This window comes from Melozone crissalis, unplaced genomic scaffold (assembly GCF_028551555.1).
Source record: "Melozone crissalis strain CALT ecotype California unplaced genomic scaffold, PUWL_Pcris_2 ptg000129l_1, whole genome shotgun sequence".
NCBI classification, from domain to species: Eukaryota; Metazoa; Chordata; class Aves; order Passeriformes; family Passerellidae; genus Melozone; species Melozone crissalis.
In genome coordinates this window covers 848,192-870,458 of record NW_026535903.1, presented here as the reverse complement: position 1 = coordinate 870,458, position 22,267 = coordinate 848,192, and the positions used below count along the sequence as shown (strand labels likewise).

Below are 22,267 nucleotides of genomic sequence, written 5' to 3'. Positions count from 1 at the left end.
GGCTCGCTCCAGGTGTGCCGGACACACGGACGCGGCGCTGGAGCTCCCGGCGGGGCGGCGGCGGCTCCGGGCTCTCTGCAAAGGGAACGATGCTCCGGCCCCGGCGGCAGCGGGAGCACAATCGGCTCAACCCCCTCCTCCCTCATCCTCCAACAGCACCGCGCCAGCACCGGAACCAACGCATCGGCTCTTCGCGCGAACCAAGTTAAAAACCTCAATTTTACAAAATATGTCTTAAAAAAAAAAATAAAATAAAATAAAAATGAAAAAGAAGAAAGGAAAACCAAACTGGGAACTGTCAGACACGATGGCTCCCTTTGCACAGCCAATCCAGCATCCTGCCAGGCACCTCACGGCTCCCAAAAGGATGGGGAAGGGAACCGGGCAAGGCGAAGCTGCCGAAGGGCCCTGCGGCAGAGATGGCCCTTGCCCAGCCCTTCCCTCAGCCCGTGGGAGCTCCCTGGGCCTTCAGGAGCTCAGGGATGAGGGGCCCCGGCTCAGTCCCAGCCCTCAGGCACTGCCGGGCTCGTGCTTCCCACCCCACTGACAGCCAGAGCAAGGTGTGAGCAGCACAGGGCCACCTGCCCCGCCTCAGCCAGGCCAGGCGCCCTCCCCGTGCCAGGGTGGCCGAGCTGGGGGAGCAGCAGAGCAGGGACACCCCCAGCCCCCTAAACAGCGGCCAAACTGCTGCAGCTCATCCAGAGCCCCCAGAGCCTCCCTACCCCAGCCAGGGAGGGATCCCAGCTCCAAATCCCAGCTCCAAATCCCAGCCAGGGAGGGATCCCAGCTCTGGGAGGGATCCCAGCTCCGGATCCCAGCCCTGGGACGGATCGCAGCTCCGGATCCCAGCCCTAGGAGGGATCCCAGCTCTGGATCCCAGCCCTGGGACGGATTCCAGCTCCGGATCCCAGCCCTAGGAGGGATCCCAGTGTGGATCCCAGCTCTGGATCCCTGCCCTGGGGGAATCCCACAAGCAAATCCAGCACCAAATCCACCCGAGGCAGCGGGGCTGCCCCGCACAGGAATATTTCGCCTCTTGGCTATTGTTTAACCACCGCAAGGAAAGGGACGTATTTATTGTCTCTGAATGCACAAAGGTGAACCTGGGATTCGTCAGGGATGTGGATATTACAAAACAATTTATCAGGAGTCTTCCAACAGTCTGAAGTAAACTGTGATTGGGAATAAAAATAATAATTATAATAATCCACTTTCTGTAGCAGAATAAAGTAACTAAATATGGGCAGTGAGATGTTCCCTCCCCAACCTCTCTGGCATTTCAGGAATGTAAACAGAGGGGGGTTTTGTTGGGGTTTTTTGTTTTCAGTGGGTGGGGGAACAGAATCAAGCGACCAGACAAAATGAAAACAGATATACTCAGCTCAGTCCCATCTCCCACAGCTGCTACGACAACTCTATTAAAGTGCATTTCAGTATCACCCCTCAGGAACCTTACACACACAAACTCCTCTCCTCCGCAAGAAAAGGGAATTCAAGTTAATACTCCAACACTTTTAGCCTTTTTATGGATTTCTGCTTTTCCCCGCCCCGACTTTGTAGCAACATGACTTTTTTTGTTAGACTGGAAACACCCCATCCCCAACAACACTGTGAATTCAAGTGCTCACGTCAACTGTCAAGGGCAACAGTCCTGGACACAGCACACTTGATTGTACAAGCAACACCTTAAATCACAATCAAGAAATCCGGGCGCTCGGCCCTGCGAGGGAGCAACACGTCCCCCTCCACCATCCATAGCATCATATGAAAAATAATAGTTAAAAAAACCCAGCACATACTTAGCTATGAACACTGTTATGTACACCGGCTCCTGCGGCAGATGCGTGAACTCGTTAGTTCTCAGTTTTATTGTCCTTTCTAGGAGCAACTGAGCAGTCACTGTTGTCTCCATTTAAATAAAACAACTCAGAGTTGAAATATATATATATAGATATATATATATAAGCATTTTTTCTTAAATAACATATTTACATCTAATAGAAAATATAACTCTAGAGATAATCTTTCCAACGAAATGTAAGACGTGAAAAAAAAACAAAACAAAAGAATGAGTTAATGAATTTAGGACAGTTTCTAAATTCTCTCCAGGACCAAAAACAAAAGAAAAAAAAAATTTAAAAGGAAAAAAAAAAAAAGGAGCATAAAAAAAAAAAAAAAAAAAGAGAGGCCCACCAAGCTCTACCAAGCTTTTGTCTGGATCCGACTGAAGAAAACCCCAGCACCACCTCCACCAAACTCATCGCTTCTCCTTAAAGAATCCTTGGTCCGTGCTGCTCTCCTTGATGGTGACGGTCAAAAAGTTAGAGGTCACGTCAGTTACCACCACCTTCTCCAGGTTGTTGAGAGAGGGGCTCCAGGACTCCTCCTCGGGGTCCCCCAGGATCCTGGCCACGGGGATCCTGGCGATGAGCGAGGGCCGCCCGGCCGGGCCCCCCACGCCGTCGCGGTACAGGCCGCCCCCGTTGCCCGGGCCCGCGGCGCCGTGCAGCAGCTTGGGCCCGCCGGGGTCCAGCCCCCCCTGCCCCGTGGCGTCCAGAAAGTCGGCGCGGTGCTTGGCCAGGCGCGGGGAGAAGGCCTCGGGGCCCGGCTCGGCGCGGGGGGGCCCGGCCAGGGCGCCGGGCAGCTCGGGCTCCTGCCGCCGGGCCAGCTGGATCACGCTGTGTCCCGAGCCGAACTTGGCCGCCCCCGCCGCCGCCGCCTCCTCCATCTTCCTGGCCTTCAGGTAGTCCCCCACCTTGTCCCCCGGCTCCCCCAGTTTCCTCTTGGAGGCGTCCAGAGTCTCCGCGAGGTCCTTGTACAGCTCCTTCCTGGGCTTCGGGCCTCTCTTTTTGGGGGTCTCCCCGGGCTTGTCCTCCACGCGGATCACCCGCTCCCGGACGCCGTCCGCCTTGGGAGTGCTGCTGCTGGAGCTGCCCTGGGGGGCCAGGGCTATGTTTCTCAGTCCTTCCCTAGCCCGGGACGTGGAGCCCAGCTCCTGGGGGGACCTGCCGGGATACGGCACCCGGATGCCCCTGGAAGAGTCGCTGCGGAACTCGTAGGTTTTGGCTTTGGCTTTTGCCTGGGCCTGCAAAGAAGATAAATCACCCGGTGACTTTATTATCCTGCCATCCGGCCGGGTAATTGCGACTTACGAGAGGCCACCTTTGAGGGGAGCATCCTCCGAGGGGGCTGGAAAGGGACCCCTGCCCTGCCTGGAGCCCTGGCACGCGGGCTCTGGCCTCCTTACCTTTAGCAGGAAGGTTTTGGGCTTGGGGCCTCGCTTTTTGGGCCCGTAAAGCTCCATTTCTCGCTCCCTAGAGGTGTTAAAAGAACCAAAGCTTCAATTCAGCATAGCTACAAGACAGCAACATATTTACAAGCGCAACTGCTACAGCTAGTGAAGGCCTTGTACCTCTCCTCGAAGGCTGCGAGCAGCCGGGCATCCAGGATGTTCTCCTCGGGTTCCCAAGTGCTGTACCTGGGGGCAAGGCGGGACGGAGAGAGGGAACAGAATAAGGAGCCAGGAGGGAGCAAGACGAATAAAATAAAAACCAGAGGCATAAAGGTTCTGGTTGTGGCACAAAGGGAGAGCAGGGGGTGCAGCCAGCATCCCCCCAGCCCCTGCTGCAGCCCCCCGCGGCCCCACGGGCCACTTACTTCTGCGACCAGCCCTTCCATTTGACCAGATATTCCATGCGGCCCTGCGGATGGGAAGCGAGGGAAATAAATATGCGTGGAGCGAAACCCGCGACAAACCCGCGACAAACCGCCCCGCAACAAAGGTCCCCCCGCACCGCCCCGGGCAGGGAGCGGAGCGCGGCGCGGGGTGTGGGGGGGAGATGCAACAATGAAAAATAACGCGGATTTCACACACACACACACACACATGCATGCACACACACACACATATGCACACACACACACATATGCACACACACGCACTCACACACACGCACCCCCCCGGGCGCGGGTTTAACGCCGCCCCCCCCAAAGGCGCGGAGGGAGGGAGGGCGGGAGCGGCGGAGCGGAGCCCGCCCCGCGGCGGGGGGAGGCAGAGCCGCCCCCAGCGGGCCGGGGCGCGGGGCGCGGGGCGGCGGGGGCGCGGCGGGGGCCCGCCGGGGGGGCACCTACTTTGCGGATGCGGCGCTTGAGCAGGGCCTCGGCCGCGAAGACGCGCTCCCCGACGGCCGAGAGCTCCATGTTTACGCGGCCGCTCGCAGCGCAGGGGCGGCCCCGGCGCAGCCCAGACCATAATACTCCGCCCGCTGACGTCACCGCGCCCCCCCCGCGCGGTGGAATATTCCGCCCGCGCCGCATTGGCCCGGCCGCGCCCCGCCCCGCGACGTGCGCCGCGTCCCGATGGGCCGGGGCGGGGCCCGAGGGCACGCCCACCGCCACGCCCGCCGGGACACGCCCACGCACACCGGGACACGCCCCGCTCGGGGGGACGGCCCCGGGAGCGCGGGAGGGGCGCGGGGCACAAAGGGGGCGCGCGGAACGGGGAACGGGCGCCACGGGGCTCCGCGGCACCGGGAACGGGACGGGGGGCTCGGCGGCGCCAGGACGGTGCGGAACGGGGGGTTCCGCCGCGTAACGGGCCCGGCCCGCCTACCGGCGGCCGGACAAAGAGAGCGGTGTCAGGGGTGGGAGCGATCCCGCGCGAGCCGCTCGTCCCGGTAGCGGGTCCGTCCACGGGCAGGCGCGGTCCCGCGTGCCGCTCGGCGCCGCCGCCGTTGCGGGAACGCGAATCCTTCCCGGCGAAGCGGACACGACCGGCAGAATGGGGCACCGCGGCCGCCGGTTTCGTTGTGCCGGCAGCCCCCGGCTGCGGTCCCGGGGGGGCGGAGAGGTGACCCGGGGCCAGCGGGGAAGCCCCACGCGGGATTTGATCCATCTCCCCCGTTATCTGTCAGCAAACGGGCGGAGGAACGGGGCTGCGCCGCGAGGCTGCCGGCCGGTATCGGGGAGGTTGTCAGCCGGTACCGGGAGGCTGCCAACCGGTCCCCCCACCGGCTCCCCGCTCCGGCTCTGCCTCTCGCCCCCGGCACGGCATCGGGAGACAGCACCTTCTCCCCGAGGCGGCCACGGAAGAACGAGACACGCGCGAGTCGCGGGAGCAGACTCCGGCAGACAGGAGGTCCCACGCGCCCGGTTCTCGCAAGTGGGCAGGGACCGAACCTGCCCCCCGCGCTGTCGGTGAGGCACCGGGAGGACCGGGCAGCCCTTCAGCCCGATCCCGCGGAGTGGAGCCGTTTCCGTGTCCGTGGGCAGCGCCGCCGCTGGGAGGTGCCCCGCGGATGGGACATGCGTGGGCTCCTGTGGCGCCGTTCAGGACGGATGAGACCAGACGAAGCCTCCCGTGGGTCTTTCCCTCCTGTCTCCCCTCCGCTGAGGAGCTCGAAGCCGATGAGCAGCGCGTCTCGGCGGCCGCCACGCTCACGGGTGGGAAATCCACTGCGGGAACGGCCGCGGGGATGCGGCTGCGCCTGCCCTCCGGTGAACGAGAGGGCACCCCCAGAGCCGCGCCGGCCTGGGGCTGGGGCTGCGAGACCCTTCCCCGGCTGGGGAAGCCGCCCGTGGGCGCGGGGACCGGAGGGCAGCGGCGTTGCTCCCGCCCCGAGCAGCGTTGTGTCCCGGGATCCTGCCCGCCGCCGTGCCAGCCGGGCGGGCACGGACCTCCAGCGGCGGACACGAGCGGGGCTTCGGGACCCCGCGGGGAGCGCCGACAGCGCGACCCGCACGGCCCCACGCGGGACGCGGGGCTCGTGTGTCGGCTCTCCGTGGGCAGATCCCTCCTCCCGCCGCCCCCGGCCGAAGTGAAACCGGGAGGAGGCGGAACATTCCCGCTCCGCGGCTCCCGTGTACTCCCACAGCACGCCCGAAACCCCGCGGCCACGGGAGCCTTCGGGACACGCGAGTTCTGCGCGGCGTGGCCGGGCCGGGGGGCAGCGCAACCTCAGCGGTCTCCCGGCCCCCGGCGAGCTGCGTCCCGGGAAGTTTTTCGTTTGTGTCGAATTAATCGTTGTTAATTAAGGCTGGTCGCGGGCCGACTCGTGAATCGGCGTGGGCGCGGCTCGCTGGACCCCGTTCCTGGGAAGGTGCTTGGTAGAGGACAGAGCCGGCGGCACCGGGGGCACGGCCCGGCGGGGGAAGCGAGGCTGAGGGTCGGAAGCCGATGGCGTCCCCCCGGCACTACAGCGCCCGTTTCCGTGGCCGTGGGGCTGCCGCAGCCCCGAGCAAGTCGGTGTCTGCCCGGCACCTCGGCCGTCGGTGTCCTCGGTGCGCGTTGGAACCGCGGATCCGAGGCCGTGCCGCCCGGTACCGGCGCCACACGCGAGCCCGGAGGGGCCGCGCAGCTCCCGACAGAGCGGCTGCCTTTGCCCCGCCGCCCGCGGAGGAGCCCCGCGGCCACGCGTGGGGGCGCGGAGGGGAGAAACCGAGGCTGATGTTCCGGCCGCCTCCCACGGCGGCACCGGCGGACAAACAGCTCCGTCCTCCCGCCGGAACCCACGCGGAACCCGCGCGGGGCCGGAGCCGCGGCCCGGCTGAGGTGCGGGGGGGGCAGGCAGAAGGGGAGATGCAAACGAGAACGGAGCGGGGAAAGCGGCGCGGAGCCGCCGCCGCCGCGGGGGAACCGCCCGAAGCCCCCGCGCGTGGGTGAGCGGGGCCGGGGCTGCGGCCGCTCGCGGGGGACTCGGCACGGAAGGAGGAGCGGGACGGAGCTGCTCCGGCCGTGCGGGACGCGGCAGCGGCGGGCGGGACGGTACCCGGGCAGTTCCCACCGCCGCCGAACGGTGACCGGAGAGCTCCGCGCCCGGAGCCGGCGGCACCGCGGGGCCCCTCCCGCACAACCGGGCCCCCGGGAGCAGGGGCTGAGCCGGGGCACGGACAGCCTTCCACGCTGCCAGGGTCAACGGCAGGAGCTGCCTGGGCGCCCCACGGGCTCTCGGCCGGGTGGGACCGCTCATCCCTGCGGCTCCCGTCACCCACACCGGCCCGGGGCCCGGTTCTGGGATCCCGGGACTCGCTGCCGACAAGGGGACAGCTCCGGACCGGCGAGAGCGTGTGCTGCCGCGGCAAACCCCGTTCCCACCCATTTGACCCCAAACCATCCTCTCGGCTGCGGGGTCTACGCTCCTCCAGCCACACTCGTGCGATGAACTCCTCGGGGCTCAGAGGGCTGCTGGGCAGCGGAGTGCCCGGCTCCCCCCTCGGTTCTCTCCGTGCGGAGGACACCACGGCAGCGAGTTTTGCAACGAAACCGGGGGGCTGGAGCCCCTCTCGGGGCCGCGCGTGGCGGCGGCGGGGGGAGCGCGCGTGTCCGAGCGCGGCTGAGCCGGGAGAACGGGGCGGGAGAACGGACCTGGCTCCAAGCCGACCGCCGGCACCACGGATCCCCCCGCATCGCAGCGGGGCAGCTCCCCGCCGCTCCCGTGTGCTCTGCCGGCCGCGCTTCAGAAGCTGCTCCGTCCCGCGGCCACTCGTGACGAGGACGACAGGATCCATCGCAGCCCCCAGCCCGACCCGGCCCGGTTCCCCGGGCGGCCGGGGATGCCGGTGTCCCTCAGAGACCCCTTCGTGCCACGGTCGCGTCCCAGCGTGTCCCCATCTCCTGGGCGATCCGGGCACGGCCCCCACTCTGGGACCGCAGAGCGCAGAGGGGGAAGAGCAGGTGGCCCTCGCAGAACCCCAAAACTTGCCCTAACCCGAAGCGATCCGGACCGGGCTGTCCCGGGAGAGGCGTCCCGCAGCCCGGTTACCGCCGCGCAGGGCAGAGCACGCCCCGCAGCCACTTTCCACGCGAGTTCCCTGCTTGCGTGGGCACTCCCCTGCACACTCGGAGAGGCCAGCCCCGGATTCCCGGTCAGCCCAGCCGCCCGGTTCGGCTGCGGGTTTCTCCCGGTCCGCTTCCGTGCCCGAGGCGCGCAGGAAAACTCTTCTCTCCCCCGGTAGCTGAATGGAGCCGGGAGCAGCATCGGCACCTCGCCGCCCCACGGACCGGTACCGGGCTGTGCCAACGGAGGGCGAGGACCCGGGACCCCCTGGCACCGCCGGCCCCGCCGGCTCACGGTGCTGTCCGAGACCGGGGGCTCAGCCGGCCCCCGAGACGCCGCCTTTTCGTTTCCGAGCAGCTCGGGAACAACTGGGGAGACGGCGACCGACTCCGAGCTGCGGCACCGGTACCGCACAGCGCCGCGGGGCTGCTGCCGGGCAGCGCGGGGGTGTCCGGTCCGAGGAGGGGACATCTCGGGTGGGCCCATGCAGCGGCGACGCCGGCGGTCCATAAGACCCCGGAAATTCCCGTGCAAGTTTTCGTGTGGAGTGTTTGACATCGAATTCATGACGGGGCAGGGCTTCCCCGGCGGTCCCGGAGGGGACGTGGCGGCGGGAGGCACCGTGCCCGCCCGGACACGGCTCTGGTCCGGCCACGCCTGGGAGGGCACCGGGTCCGGTTGCTGCCCTTTCTCCGGGCACCGAAGGGAACCGGCGGAGCCACGGAGGGATCTCGGCGTGGACGGACACAGAGGGAGCGAGAGGATCCCGGCTTCGGGGACTCCACCGATCACCTGGGCAGAGGAACTTCTCTCCGCCCGTTCCATCGTTATTGCCCGGTTACGGAGGCTTCGGCCGGTCAGCCAAACGACCGCCCCGAGGAGATGCAGCTCAGCGCCCGTCCCGCTCGGGTCCCGCCGCCGCCCCGGGACCGAGCCGCACATCCTCCTCGGGGCAGTCGGTACCGAGGACGGTGGCGGCCAAACCCCTCTGATGCTCCTCGGTCCCGCCCGGGAGGCGGCGGGCGCCGCCCGGCCTCGTCCCGACGATGCCGCTCGGAAGCGCTGCATTCATTTCCCGGCGCGTCCCCGCCGGCCCGGTGAATTCCAGGTGCTTTCCATAGGTGGCACCGTCCTCCTGGAAATGGCGGCTGCGGCCTCCGCGCAACCGGCGGCGTTGCTGCCACCCCAGGGGGGCACTGCCGCCGCCTCCGCCCGGGCCGCCCCCCCGCACCGCCGGTTCGGCGGGGCGGAGCGCCCGCAGGAGCCCCGGGAGCTGTGCCAAGCCCCGGGCGAAGCGCGGGGCTTTCTCCCTCTGCGGTGCCCGCGGCGGAGAGAAGGCGCCGTTCTTTCCTGGAGCACAGACCCACGAACGGTGGGGATCCTCCCGCATCGGCCGAGCTCGTGGGAGAGCCCACGCGAGTCCCGCAGCCACCGGTTCTTGGGGCGGCGTGCCCTGAGCCCCGCTCCGGCCAGACCGAACGGCGGAACCCCCGCGCCGTTCCCTGCGGGGAGCGCCCACGGAGCGCCCCGACGGCAAAGCGCCCGCTCCCGGTTCTCCGGGCGTGCCGGCACATACCGGAGCCCCTCGGCACCCCCGGCGCGGCGGTTCCGCGGGTCCCCTCGAACCGCCCGGGCGGGGAAAGCGCCGCTCCCGGGGGCGGCGGGCCGGGGGGCGTCGTTTATCGCCCGCTCCAGGCCCCGAGCGCTCCGCACAAAAGATCTTTTGTTCCCGGGGGTTCTGAATTTGCTCATTATTGGTAGGAACATAAACACGAGCTGTTTGCGGATGGGGAGACGGAGGAACCGACTCGAATAGGGTGTGGGGCGAGGAAACGGGAATGTTCCGGGGTATTCCCGCACCCCGTCTGGTCGGCGCGTCTCCGTGCCGCCGGCTGCTGACGGCGCAAGGACGGCACAAGGACGGAACGGATCCGGCCCTGCAGCGGCCAAGGGAGTGTCACGGGGGGGCAGCGGCCACGCGAGGGCCCCGCCAGGGCGGGACAGAACGCGAAGCGCGGCCCGGCGGCTCCGGTGGCCACGGCCCCGCCGCGCGGTGAACCGGGCTGGGATGTGACAAATGAGACGAAGTGCGAATCGAGCCGCCCGGGGCTGCCGCTACCCCCGTCCTTCACCCAGTCCAGCTCTGTCCCGGCTCCGTCCCCGCCCGTTCCCACCGCCGTCGCCCGCTCGCGCGCAGCCCCGCGACTCCGCTTTTAACAAAAGCAATTAGAGGTGAAGCGCTGCTCATTTGCATTCCGCTTAATGACCGGCGGTGGTTTCCGCGGGGCGGGCGGGGTCCGGCGGCAGCGGCGGGCCCGGGCCCGGTGGGGCGGGGGGCGCGGTCCGGTCCCGCCCGCGCCCAGGCCCCGCCCCCGGCCCCGCCCCCCGACCCAAGGTAGGTGCTGTATTTAGGATCATGCCCTTATATGGTGATGCGCGCGGCGCCCCGCGGACGGCGCGCACCATATAAGGAAGCGGTGCCGGGGCCCGGGTGAGCTGGTGAGCGCTGATTGGCCCGCCCGTATCGCAGCAACGGCGCGGGGGGGGCAGCGGCCCCGCGCCCCCCCCGCCCCGGCCGGGACCCCCGCGGGCACCGAGCGGGAACGCCCCGACCCCACGGGAACACCCCGACCCCACGGGAAAACCCGACCCCACGGGAAAACCCGACCCCACGGGAACACCCCGGTCCCACGGGAACACCCCGGCCCCATGGGAACACCCCGGTCCCACGGGAACACCCCGACCCCACGGGAACACCCCGACCCCACGGGAAAACCCGACCCCACGGGAAAACCCGACCCCACGGGAACACCCCGGTCCCACGGGAAAACCCGACCCCATGGGAACACCCCGACCCCATGGGAACACCCCGGTCCCACGGGAACACCCCGACCCCACGGGAACACCCCGGTCCCACGGGAAAACCCCGACCCCACGGGAACCCCCCGGTCCCACGGGACACTCCCGGCGGGACCCCCCGACCGTGAGACCCCCACCCGCCCGGTGCCGCTGCCGCCTCGCCGCTCCTTCCCGAGCCGGGACTCCCCACCCGCCATCTCGCCACGGCTCTCCCGTGGACACCGAGGGCACTTGGGAGCCCACGGCTCTCCCGAAGTGCGGCGGGACCACCGCTCCTCTGTCTCCGCAACGCGGGGCACGGAGGAAGCCGGCCGTGCCTGCCCCACTGGCGGCAGAGCACTCGGAGGGGCCGCGGGCTGAGAGAGCCGGCGGGACGGGGCGGTCCCGTTGCTCCGCGGAGCGGGACCGTGCGTGGGCAAGGGGGGAACGAGCCCCGGCGCTGCACGGGCTGGGGTGACCCCGATCTGAGGCACAGGAATCGGAGCACTTTGCGGACGAGGGCGGCCGGGGGGACGACGCTGGGCAAAGCATTCACAGAAGGCAGCGGCGCCCTTCGCACCGCGCGCGGCGCGGACGCGGTTCCGCGCTCGCGGGCGCCACCCGTGATGCGCCCCCACGGCGGCAAAGCGCCCTCGGTGTCCCCTCGCCACGGTGCGGACCGGCCGCGGGGGAAGCTTCTCCCGCTCTCCGGTGGGGAAAGGGCTCCCCCATCTCGGCCCCCACGATCCCGCTTTCGGGACATCCCCTCTCCTCGCAGACACCCGCGAAAAGCTCCGGCGGGGAGGGAACTCCGGCAGCGCCGGCGACAGCCGCGCACCCACGCGTGTCCGCTCTCGCCCCGCGGGCAGGCTGCGCGGAGCCGCCGCCGTGCCGGGCGGGGGGCGGCGACACGGCGCGGCGACACCGGCTCGAGTTTTCGTTGCGGCTTCGCCGCGGAGCCGATGCGTGGCCAAGTCGTGGCCGCACGGTACCGCGTGCCCGCGCCCCGATTATATTCCTCTGTTTAATTTATATTTTATTTTTATTTTATTTTAAACCGAAAGCAAAACCGGGCGCTGCGAGAGCGGCTTCGGGGCCGGTGCCGCTGCGGCGTGTCGGGCTGCGGGCGATGCCCGGCCGCCCTTCCGCCGCGCCCCCCGGGGCTCGGAGTCGCCGCCGCTTCGGCGGGCACCGGGCGGGGGCTGCGGGCACGTGCACGGCGGTGCGGGCCGGGCGCGCTCGGGGGGGCTGCCCCGGTGCCCCAGCGCGCCGCAGGTGAGGCCGCGCACCGGGCACGGCGGGCTCTGCTCCGGTGCCGCCGCCCAGCGGAACCCCCGCCCGTGCCCCGCGCCGCCTGCCCGGGGCTCCCGGGGGGGGGCGACGGCTGCGCCGCTTCCTCGCCGTCCCCCCCGCCATGGCAGGATTCAGCGGGCTCCGCCGAGCAGCCATTTTCTGCAGCTGCTTCTCCAGCGGAGCTCAGCCGGGCGGCGGCACCGGGCGGCGGCGCGGCCCCGGGGACCCCCGCCCCGCTGCCCTCCGCCGGGACGGGCGCCCGAGGCCGGCGGGGCGGGGCCGGGGGTGGCCGGGCTCCGCCGCAGGGCTCGCCGTGACAATCCCACCCTTTCCCCGCCATTTTGTTACCGTGCTGGCGTTTTCCCAAAGCAGACACAGAGCGAGAGCCTCGGGAACGGGCCCCCGTTGTGCCGGGGCGGACGCCCCCCGCCACCCGTGTCCCCGTTCCGTCCCACCCCCGCCGCGCCGCACCTGGCGGCGGGGCCGGTCCCGGGACGCGCGGCCACCGCCGGCACCTTCCCGCCGGGATCGCCCCGCTGCCCTTCGCGCCCGCGGCACCGAGGGTCGCGACTGCCCGGGGCCATGCCGGACCCTGTCACACGGGGCTGGCACCGAGTCCCGGGCCCCGGCCCAGGAGGAGGATGGATGCCCTTCCCGGCTTCCCTTCCCGACGGAGCGGGGACGCGGGGCTGGTCACCGCCTTCCGCCCCCCTCATGGGCAGCGGCAGTGCCCTGACACCCCAGGGATGTCCCATCGCGGAGGGCCCGTCCCGGGGCCGTGCCGCCCGGCACAGCGCCCTGCAGCCCTGCCCGGTCCCGGTGGCGGTCCCGGCTCCCCGCGGGACCAGCCCGGGCTCCCTCGTGGGAGACCCGTGGGGACAGTGGCTGGCCCACGCGAGCTCGGGCACCCCGTCGGGGCTCACGGCATGGCCGGACCGCCGGGGAGGGTGGCAGGGGAACGGAGGGAGGTGACGGGACGAACCGCGGGACAGCGCTGGCGGCGCGGGACGGGCGGGCGGGACAGCAATGCCCCGACGGGGGCGGCCGGTCCCTCCACCCGCGCGGGGCTGATGGGCGCCGGCTTGACACCAAGCACGGAACCCCGCGGGTGGGTGCACGGCCCCGTCCCACGGCTGCACTCCCGGCTCGGGATGCGGCACTACCGGGGGACCCCGGCGCGGCGGCCGCGGATGCCCCGCGCGAGTGGGAGCGGAGCGCGGCGGGGCCGGTGCGTGCCCCGGGCTGGGCCTCCGGAGCCGAGCGGCGGCGGAGGGCGGAGAAGGAGCGGGGAAGGAGGGGGCTCCCGCAGTGCTGCAATGCAGCGCCGCGCCGAGCCCGCCGGCCCGGCCGCGCTCCGCCGCCCGTCACTGCGGCAATGCGGATGGAAGCCCCGCCCGGGCTGGGCCGAACCGGTCCGGCCATCCCCCGCCCGCTCGGGCCGCGCCCTGCCCCAGGCGCGCCGGGCTGCCGCTCTCCCCCGCTTCCTCGGCCCCGTTTCGTTTTCCTCCCGCCCCTGCCGGGACCGCGGGACGTTTCCTCCCGCGGCGGGACGCGGCCGGCTTGTGTCCCCGGCATCGCCCTGTGTCGGGGGGCTCGCAGGGCCCCTCATCCTGAATGCCGGAGGACGCCCCCAGCAGCCACTCTGGGACCCCCTCCAGCACCCCGGCTTCTCTCTGCGTCTCCCCTCGACGCCGGCAGTTGCGAAGCCCCCGGTGCTGCACCCACCGGGGCGGATCCCTGGTCCCTGCCCTGCTCCGTTCCAGCTTCTCCCGGGAGATTCTCCCTCCTCCCTGCCTGTCCTCCGGGCCCCCAGGGTCTCTGTGTCCCCATCTCCTCCTCCCCGTCCCCGCTGTCCCCTGTGCACGGTCCAGCAGCAAACAGCGCTGCGGGGCCCCGGGCAGGGTGGGGGTCCCACCTCGGCTCCTTTTCCCCGTCAGACACTCGGAACGGCAGCACCGCGGCCGCTCGTGGGAGCCCCCCGGGAGGGGAGCCCCGCTCCACAGCCGCCTCTCCCCTCCCGTGTGCGGTGATGTGCGGGCAGCGCCCCGGAGAGAAGGCATTATTCACCTTGTGACAGCCGCTGATAAAGGCACAACCCAGTTGGGCACGGCGGACCATGAGGTGCATAAAATATCGGGGCTTACGACTGGGGGGCCACCGCAGCCCCCCACTGCCCGCCCCTGTCCCACAGGCTCTGGATCACCCCCTCTCTGTTCGGCTTTTGCCGCAGCAACCTGGGGCTGGATCCAGGAATGCTCTCCCGGCCGTGCCAGGCTAACCGGGTTCTGCCCTCCCACCTGGATGGGTTTTTTTCTGACGCGGTGAAAATGGCACCGCATTCCAGCTCCAGCTCCTGCTGGTGCGGACTCAGCCGCTGGATCCTGCCATGTCTGCATTTACTGGATTAAAGCCCAGCCGAGCCCCTGAATTTCTTCCCTGGGAGAACTTTCCGGGCCGATCCAGATGTCCTTCCCCTTCCCCTCGGGAGGCCGGGCACCCCCGCGGCTCCCCCCGGGCTCCCCGCGCCCCCCGCCATCCCTGCGTCTCTGCCCGACTCCTCTCCAATATTTCACTGTCTCTCTCAGCTACCGGAGGCTGTTCCACGCGAAAGCGGGCTCACCAGTGCCACACACCGACAGCGCCGCTCCGCCTCCGCTCGCCCGCGCCCGCGGGGAGCCCTCACCGGCGGGGGTGCCGCCCCTGTGTCTGTCCGTGTCCGAGTGCCTGTCCCTGTGCCTGTCCCTGTCCCTGTCCCTGTCCCTGTCCCTCTCCCTGTGCCTCTCCCTGTCCCTCTCCCTGTCCCTGTCCGAGTGCCTGTCCCTGTCCCTGTCCCTGTCCCAGTGCTGTCCCTGTCCCTGCTCCTGTCCCTCTCCGAGTGCCTGTCCCTGTCCGAGTGCCTCTCCCTGTCCCTGTCCCTGTCCCTGTCCCTGTCCCTGTGCCTCTCCCTGTCCCTGTCCCTGTGCTGTCCCTGTCCTTGTCCCTTTGCCTCTCCCTGTCCCTGTCCCTGTCCGGGTGGCCACAGCTCCCGCTGGCACCGAGAGAACGGCGCTACACGCGGTGCCCGCCGCGGAGCTTTGCTGGAGCTCCCCGGGCGGTGCTGAACGCGCCCCCCTGAACGCAAACCGGGTGCTGGGGCGTCCCCGTTCCCCGGGCAGCCTCGGCCCCGGCTCCTCGGCTCCTCCTGCCCTGGCTCCTCTCCGGGAGCGGGGAACCGGGGACGCCTCGGGAGCCCTCTGAGAGCCCGCCCTGCCCCGGCGGGGGAGGGTCCCGGGACCCCCGGGGGTGGCTGAGCCCCCCAGCCCCGCCCCGAGCGGCTCCCGGGCCGGTTCCCCGCAAAGCCCCCGCTCCTCGCAGCCCCTCCTGTGGCCGAGCCCCCCGCGGGGTCCCAGCGCCCCCACGCACGATCCCCGCCCCTGGGGAACCCCAGCTCGCAGCGGGCTGTGCTGAGCCCCCGGCTGGCCGCTGTTGGCCCACGGGCACGGGGGGCTGCCGGTCCCGCACCCGAGAGCCCCCCAGCCCCGCGTCCTGATCTCCCAGCGCTTGGGACGTGGCACCAGCGGCCATTCCCAGCCACGGGGACGCGGGTGGCGAGGGGGGAGGCACGGGGCAAAGGCAGCAGGAAAGAAAGCGGAGTTCAATTTGACAGCCTGGGAGCAGAGAGACAATGCCACGGCCGAGACTTATTTGTCACATACTCAGGCATGAGATGGAAGGAATTCATTCCTGTGATAATGCTCGTCCCTGCTCAGCCGCTGCTGCTGAACCACAAATTGCTGCTTGCAGCGCAAAATATGGAAATGGAATATATCAGATTAGACGCCTTCTTGCTGGGGCTCTGCTCCAGGAGTTATTTCTAAGTCCTGAGAGTTAAAGCATCTTCAAGCAGCAGAGCATCAAACCCTGAGAAAGCGGGTCTGCTTCAGGTGGCGGAGCTACAAAAGGAAAAGCACCAGGAAATCGGCGACCGTGGAGCCGCTGAAGGATTTTTCAGAGCAGAGAGAGAGACACCCAGGGAGGGCTCTTCCCACCTCGGGTTAAAAATGGCTCAGGGTCAGGTTGAGCCCTTAAACCCGAGATAAGGCATGGTTCCAGCAGGCGCCGGGAGCGGGGCGGCCCCGGGGCTGTCCGAGCCTCCTCTCGGCACGAGGAGATCCCCGGGTCTGTGCGCTGTGCTGTGCTGGCTCCGTGTGCCGGGCGGAAGGAGGGCAGTGGCACAGCGAGCTGGATCCAGCACATTCCTGGTGCTAAAATGACAGCCTGGCTAGCGCCGCACGCCGAATGGGTGGGAGCAGCGGGGACAACGCTTCAGCCTTCGTTTTCAGCCGTGTGGAAATACTAACGTGTGAAAATTAACGTTTCCAAGCATACGTGAATATTACCATTTATTTTGTGTTTTGAGATGCTTCGGTGGCTCATTGATACCGAGCAAACTTCCCCTCCCCTAACCTTGTATTTGGTATTTATAAGAACCTGGCGCTCCATTGTTTTTTTCTTCCAGACAAAATATAAAATATTTCTTTCCGGGGATCCCCGCACTTGAGGAGCCCGTTCCCCTCAGAGGCACCGGCAGTGGGAAGGGGCGCAAGAGATGGGGCAGCACCAGGTCAGGGACCCAGAAATTCAGAGGGAGACCCCCCTAACCCTCATCTTCTAAAACACCGTGCCCAGTCCGTCACAAAGGGCATTTCCAGGGGGTCGGGGCCGCTCTCCCAGCGCCGGGGCCGAGGGCTGCCCGCTCCCCGCCGCTCCCCGCGTTCCCCGGGGCGGTTTGGCATGGCACAGCTCGGGATGAGCCCGTTTGGCATGGCACAGCCGGAATGAGCCCTGCCCGCCTGGCACAGCCGGGATGAGCCCTGCCCGCCTGGCACAGCCCAGGATGAGCCCGTTTGGCATGGCACAGCTCGGGATGAGCCCGTTTGGCATGGCACAGCCGGAATGAGCCCTGCCCGCCTGGCACAGCCGGGATGAGCCCTGCCCGCCTGGCACAGCCCCCGCCCGCTCCCGCCGTGGCCATTTTAGCCGCGCTCGCCGCCGCCGCTGCCGCAGCCCCGCTCGCCGCTCCCGCCGCTCCCTCGCTCTCTCGGTGGCCGCGGACCGGTCCCACCCCGGGGCAGGCGTGGCGATGCCCACGCGGTTCCGCGGGACGTGCCCCGGTGCCCCCGGCTCTGCCCCCGCCAGCGGCGGCACCGGGCGGGCGGGACGGGAACGCCGAGCCCCGAATTGCTGCTCGCAGCTCTGGGAGCCGCCCCTGGGCTGCGGGAGCCGAGGGACAGCGTGTGACATTTGAGTCGTCCTGATTTTCCTGTCCTTGTGTTTCACACACGAAGTGACGCCTTGCCCTGCTGGGCATCGGGGAAGGGGCAAACCCGGGATGCCCGATCCCTTTCCTGGGGCAGGGCGATCCCTCTGGGGCTCATTTCACAGCCATTGCCGAACACCGCCAGCCCTTGTCCTGGACATCCCACACTCATCCCTGCTGAGGACAAAGACGAAGCGCCCAGGGGCTTCCCAATTCTCAAACACGAAAAATTCCCAGCCAGAATTCCTTGCTCAGCACAGTCTTCATATCGAAATTAAACACACGTTTGTTAAAGCTCCCATCAGCTCAGACCCTCCATCCAGCCTTCTGTTAATGCATTTTCTGATAATATCCAAGCCCTCGCCCTGGCTGCTGCAGCACAACACCTCTGAAAGGTTTGGCTCATCCCTTTCTCACCTCCAACTGAGACCTTCTGAGTGAAGCAGCTCTTCCTTCTCTGCTGTGGAGCTGTGTCCACATTCAGGCCATGGCAATGCCTGAATTCCCTGGAAATGGGAGCGTGGCCATTCCCTCTCAGCAGCTCCCTGGGACAGAGCGTGGCAGAGCTCAGCCCCGCTGTCCTGGCCGGGGCAGCTCCTGTGCCCTCACCCGTGCGTGTCTCGGGAAAGGGCGCTGCTGTTTCACAGGGCTCCCGGAGGGCTCGGCCACCCCGAGGGTTTGGAGATCCGGAGATTTGGCGGTCGGTGATGGAATTTCCGCGTCCCACCCCGGGGGCTCGGGGCCAGCAGGGCGGCACGGGGACAGCACGGGGACAGCACCCGGGGCGCTCCCGCCGTGTCACACAGCGTGCTTTATGTGCCCGCTCCTCGGACAAAAATAAATCTCCGCGTTTGCAGTTTGCCTTAAGCTACATCAAGGTGTCAGCTGAGCTGACGGCCGCTCTGAGAAACGACCTCGGGAGGTGCCGGCAAATGGCTCGGGGTGAGCCGGGAGCTCGCCCTGACTCGGGAGGCACCGGCGGCTCCCGGCCCGCGGGGAGGAGACCCCGGCCACGCTCAGCCCTGCCGGGGCCTGGCCCAAACCTCCATCGCTGCAGAGAGCCCCGTTCCTCTCCCATTTGCACCCAGAGGTCTGTCCTGCAGTGACACCCCTGCAGTGCCACCCCTGCAGTGCCACCCCTGCAGTGCCACCCCTGCAGTGACACCCCTGCAGTGAGATCCCTTCAGTGACACCCCTGCAGTGCCACCCCTGCAGTGACACCCCGTCAGTGACACCCCTGCAGTGACACCCCTGCAGTGACACCCCTAAAATGGCACCCCTGCAGTGAGATCCCTTCAGTGACACCCCTGCAGTGACACCCCTAAAATGGCACCCCTGCAGTGGCACCCCTGCAGTGACACCCCTGCAGTGACACCCCTGCAGTGACACCCCTAAAATGGCACCCCTGCAGTGACACCCCTGCAGTGACACCCCTGCAGTGACACCCCTAAAATGGCACCCCTGCAGTGACACCCCTAAAATGGCACCCCTGCAGTGGCACCCCTGCAGTGACACCCCTAAAATGGCACCCCTGCAGTGGCACCCCTGCAGTGACACCCCTGCAGTGACACCCCTGCAGTGACACCCCTAAAACGGCACCCCTGCAGTGACACCCCTGCAGTGACACCCCTGCAGTGACACCCCTGCAGTGGCACCCCTGCAGTGACACCCCTGCAGTGACACCCCCGCAGTCTCCTCACCCTGGCGCAGACCCGGGGATGGCTCCCATGAGCAGCTGCACCATGGGTCCCTCCTCCCTCCCCAGTCCCTCTCCCAGCCCATCCCCAGCCTGTTTCCCTGCCCTGGCAGGCTGCACACACCTGGCCGCAGCCACCCCCGCCCCTGTCTCTTGTCCCCTCTCCTGTCCCTCCCCGAGCAGCCGCGGGGGTCCCTCCTGGCAGGGCAGTGAGGGGTCCCGGAGCTCAGCCCCGTCTCCATCAGCCTCCTGCCCACGGAACAGCTCTGCCCCGCTGCTGCTGGGGCTGGGCCGTGCCCCAGACCGCGGTGGGTCAGGCAGCGCCGCCCCGGCCACATCCCGTGTGTGAGATGGGTGAGACGCTGCACTTTGCCTGCCGTGGGATGCTGCCCAGCTCGGGGGGCAGCAGGAGCGTTCCCAGCACAGGGGATCGTCAGGAGCCGCTCCAGAAGGCTCTGGAAGCACCTGGAGAGGGTCTGGGCTGTGCCGCCCCTTGCAGCTGCCTTCCTCTTCTGGTGCAAACGCAAACGGAGCTGTGTCCTTGTGGCCGCGTCTGACAGACCTCACACCAATCTGGGCCGAGCCCAAGTGATCTTATCTGTGAAGACCCTGAGAATTTCCCATTACCAGGCTTTTCTGACTGCTCAAACCAGAGGCAGCCCCGTGGGATGGGGGAGATGGGGGAGTTCAGGGCTGGGCTGAAGTGGGGGAGCCCCCTCTCCATCCCCTCCCGGTTGTCCCAGTTTGGCGAGGGCTGCACCTCCCACAGCTGCCCTGCCACACACAGGAACACCAACCCCAGCAGAACCCAGTAACGCCCTCAGTGGCTGCTGGATCAGCCCCTGAGGACAGATCCAGTTTTAGGTGAAATTATTTGTAGCAGTTGGGTATGGCTGTGCTCAAAGGGACAGGCATAGAAAAACATAAACCAAGCAGTGGCCTTCCCTCCCAAAAAGTGGCCATGAATGCTTTACCTGGTGGCTTTACCGTGGAGGATGGCTGCTGAGATCACCACACCATCACCTCCTGACACTGCACAGCAAAACCAGAGAAGAATGGGGAAATAAAGGAGAAATCTCACAAAATGCACACAATGGATGTGTGGAGGAGCTGCCCTCACCCCATACATGAGCACTGAGCGCTCCAAGTGCCAGGAAAATCTTCCAGTTCCCACTGCATACACCCACCTCCACCCTCTGCCCTTCTTGAGAAGCTCCTCTCCCATTCCCAGTCTGGACCTGAAGTCTGGATCCATTCTCGGACTGGACCTCCCAGTTCCCACAAGACTCTTTCTCACTCTGATTAAAACGCATCAGCTCTGCTTTGTGTTTAATGAAACCTTCTTCATCACAGCATCCTCACACCACGGAGGGAGCCCTTCCGCCCAGCCCTGGGGCCCACACTGCCCCTGTGCCAGGTCGTTGCCTGGGGATGGCGTTTCCATCACTTTCCACGGAGCAGGGATCCCACTGACACCTCCTGAAACCACACAGGGCCACGGCAGCTGCTGGAGATGGGCTGGATCGCAGCCTGGCGCTGGTGCTGGTGCCACCACGGGGAGGGGAGAGCCTGAAAGGGTCAGCACGGAGCTGCAGCCCCTCCCTTGCACGGCCCTGCATCCATCAGGCCCTTTCAGAAGGGCTCAAAGACGAACACAAATTCTCCTTTTACATCAGCAAATGTTTGTCTGGAATAAATCCAAACCAAGCAGAGGTTAACGCATTCCTGGGAAATACATTAAATGTAGCGCGCACCAGCCTTCCTAATGGAGCGTGGTGACGCTGCAGCTCGCCCTGGATCGCTCTGATAACCATTGGAAGTCACCGTGGACTCCACATTAATTTGCTCAGTAACAGGCATTTAGGCTTGATGCATTTACTGGGGAGAAAGAGAGTGGCAGGAATCAGTAATTCATATCCCAACATTTCATCTCTCCCAGGCACCCGGCCCAGCGAGGGAAGGGCGCAGCTTTCAAACCAGTAACTACTCCTCACACCTTTCACAGCACAGGAAGCTGCTGGAGCCGTGATAAACACGATCAAACTACCAGAGTAACAAATATCTGGCCGTGTGGTTTCCGGGAAATGGAGCCTCAAACCAGCCCCAGGGGCTGCTGCAGCCCGGGGTGCAGGGAGGCAGCTCAGAGGCACCGTGCTCCCTCAGAAACCGGCTGCACAGCACCCTCCGTCTGCAGAAATGCTGATGAGCGGAGCGAACCGCACACCTGCCGCAGTTATCGATTGTCCCGAGCCTCGTACACCTACGGGGAAGGGAAGGTTTGGGAAGGGAAGGTTTGGGAATGGAAGGGAAGGTTTGGGAAGGTTTGGGAAGGGAAGGTTTGGGAATGGAAGGGAAGGTTTGGGAAGGTTTGGGAAGGTTTGGGAAGGGAAGGTTTGGGAAGGTTTGGGAAGGGAAGGTTTGGGAAGGGAAGGTTTGGGAAGGGAAGGTTTGGGAAGGTTTGGGAAGGTTTGGGAAGGGAAGGTTTGGGAAGGGAAGGTTTGGGAAGGGAAGGTTTGGGAAGGTTTGGGAAGGTTTGGGAAGGGAAGGTTTGGGAAGGGAAGGTTTGGGAAGGGAAGGTTTGGGAAGGTTTGGGAAGGTTTGGGAAGGGAAGGTTTGGGAATGGAAGGGAAGGTTTGGGAAGGGAAGGGAAGGGAGCTGCCGAGCCAGCTCGCCGTGGCAGCAGCGATGCCCGGGCTCTGGCCCGGAGCCTGCAGGCCCACGGTTCAAAGACACAAGGTGCCGTTTGTTTGTGAGAAGCCCCGCTGGTTTCATGCACCTTTGTGTGGTGAGGAGCGAGCTGTGCCCCGCAGCCGCCCTGCCCCACGGCCCCGCTCCTGCCCCGGCTCCCCTGGCTGGCTGTTGAGCCGCACTTCCCCTTTCATAAATCACATTTTGCATTCTGAGCATGCGTCTCCTCTTCCATGCCATTTTTGTTTTCAGATAACCATTAGCTTAATTAATCAAGGGAAACGCATCATTTCTGATGGGATGCTCTGATCCTGGAGCCTGGGATGGCAGGGAAACCCTTCCCACCACCCCATCCCCGGTGCAGGATGGGGTTCAGCAGCACCTGCCCCGACACTGCCTCTGCAGCACCCTCAGCACGTCACCCACGGAGCTCTGGTGACACGCAGCGTTGATTAAAACCCTCTTAACATTCAGCACAGCTATCAGGCAAAGGTTGATTTCAATCAGAGCTCACCATTTCCACTTGCCCTGGGTGCACCAGCTCTGGGGCTCTGTGCAGGCAGGTGAGCACTGCCCAAGGGTCCTTTGGCTCTGGAGCACCAACCGCAACCAAAGCAGGGCAGAACTGAGCTGTCAGCACTGTCCCTGCCCACGGAGCACCTCCCCAGTGCCATTCCC

General features: G+C 66.8%; 2 protein-coding genes across 3 annotated transcripts; one reads left to right on the top strand and one right to left on the bottom strand.

Moving 5' to 3' along the window:
• Positions 1-887: 887 nt before the first annotated feature.
• CBX8 (chromobox 8) lies at positions 888-4,249 on the bottom strand. Of its 2 annotated transcripts, none has more exons than XM_054293149.1 (5): positions 4,132-4,249; positions 3,658-3,701; positions 3,413-3,478; positions 3,248-3,338; positions 888-3,085 (listed from the first exon to the last, which is right to left on the bottom strand). In XM_054293149.1, exons 1-5 carry the CDS (start codon positions 4,198-4,200, stop codon positions 2,258-2,260), a joined length of 1,098 nt encoding a protein of 365 aa, XP_054149124.1. In that variant the 5' UTR covers positions 4,201-4,249; the 3' UTR covers positions 888-2,257. The 2 variants fall into 2 exon arrangements, with proteins under 2 accessions (XP_054149124.1, XP_054149125.1); XM_054293150.1 differs by having other exon boundaries at positions 3,248-3,314.
• A 5,788-nt stretch (positions 4,250-10,037) lies between these two features.
• LOC128948372 (basic salivary proline-rich protein 2-like) lies at positions 10,038-11,641 on the top strand. The gene is made up of 3 exons (XM_054293053.1): positions 10,038-10,170; positions 10,306-10,889; positions 10,970-11,641. Exons 1-3 carry the CDS (start codon positions 10,038-10,040, stop codon positions 11,639-11,641), a joined length of 1,389 nt encoding a protein of 462 aa, XP_054149028.1.
• The last annotated feature ends 10,626 nt before the right edge of the window (positions 11,642-22,267 follow it).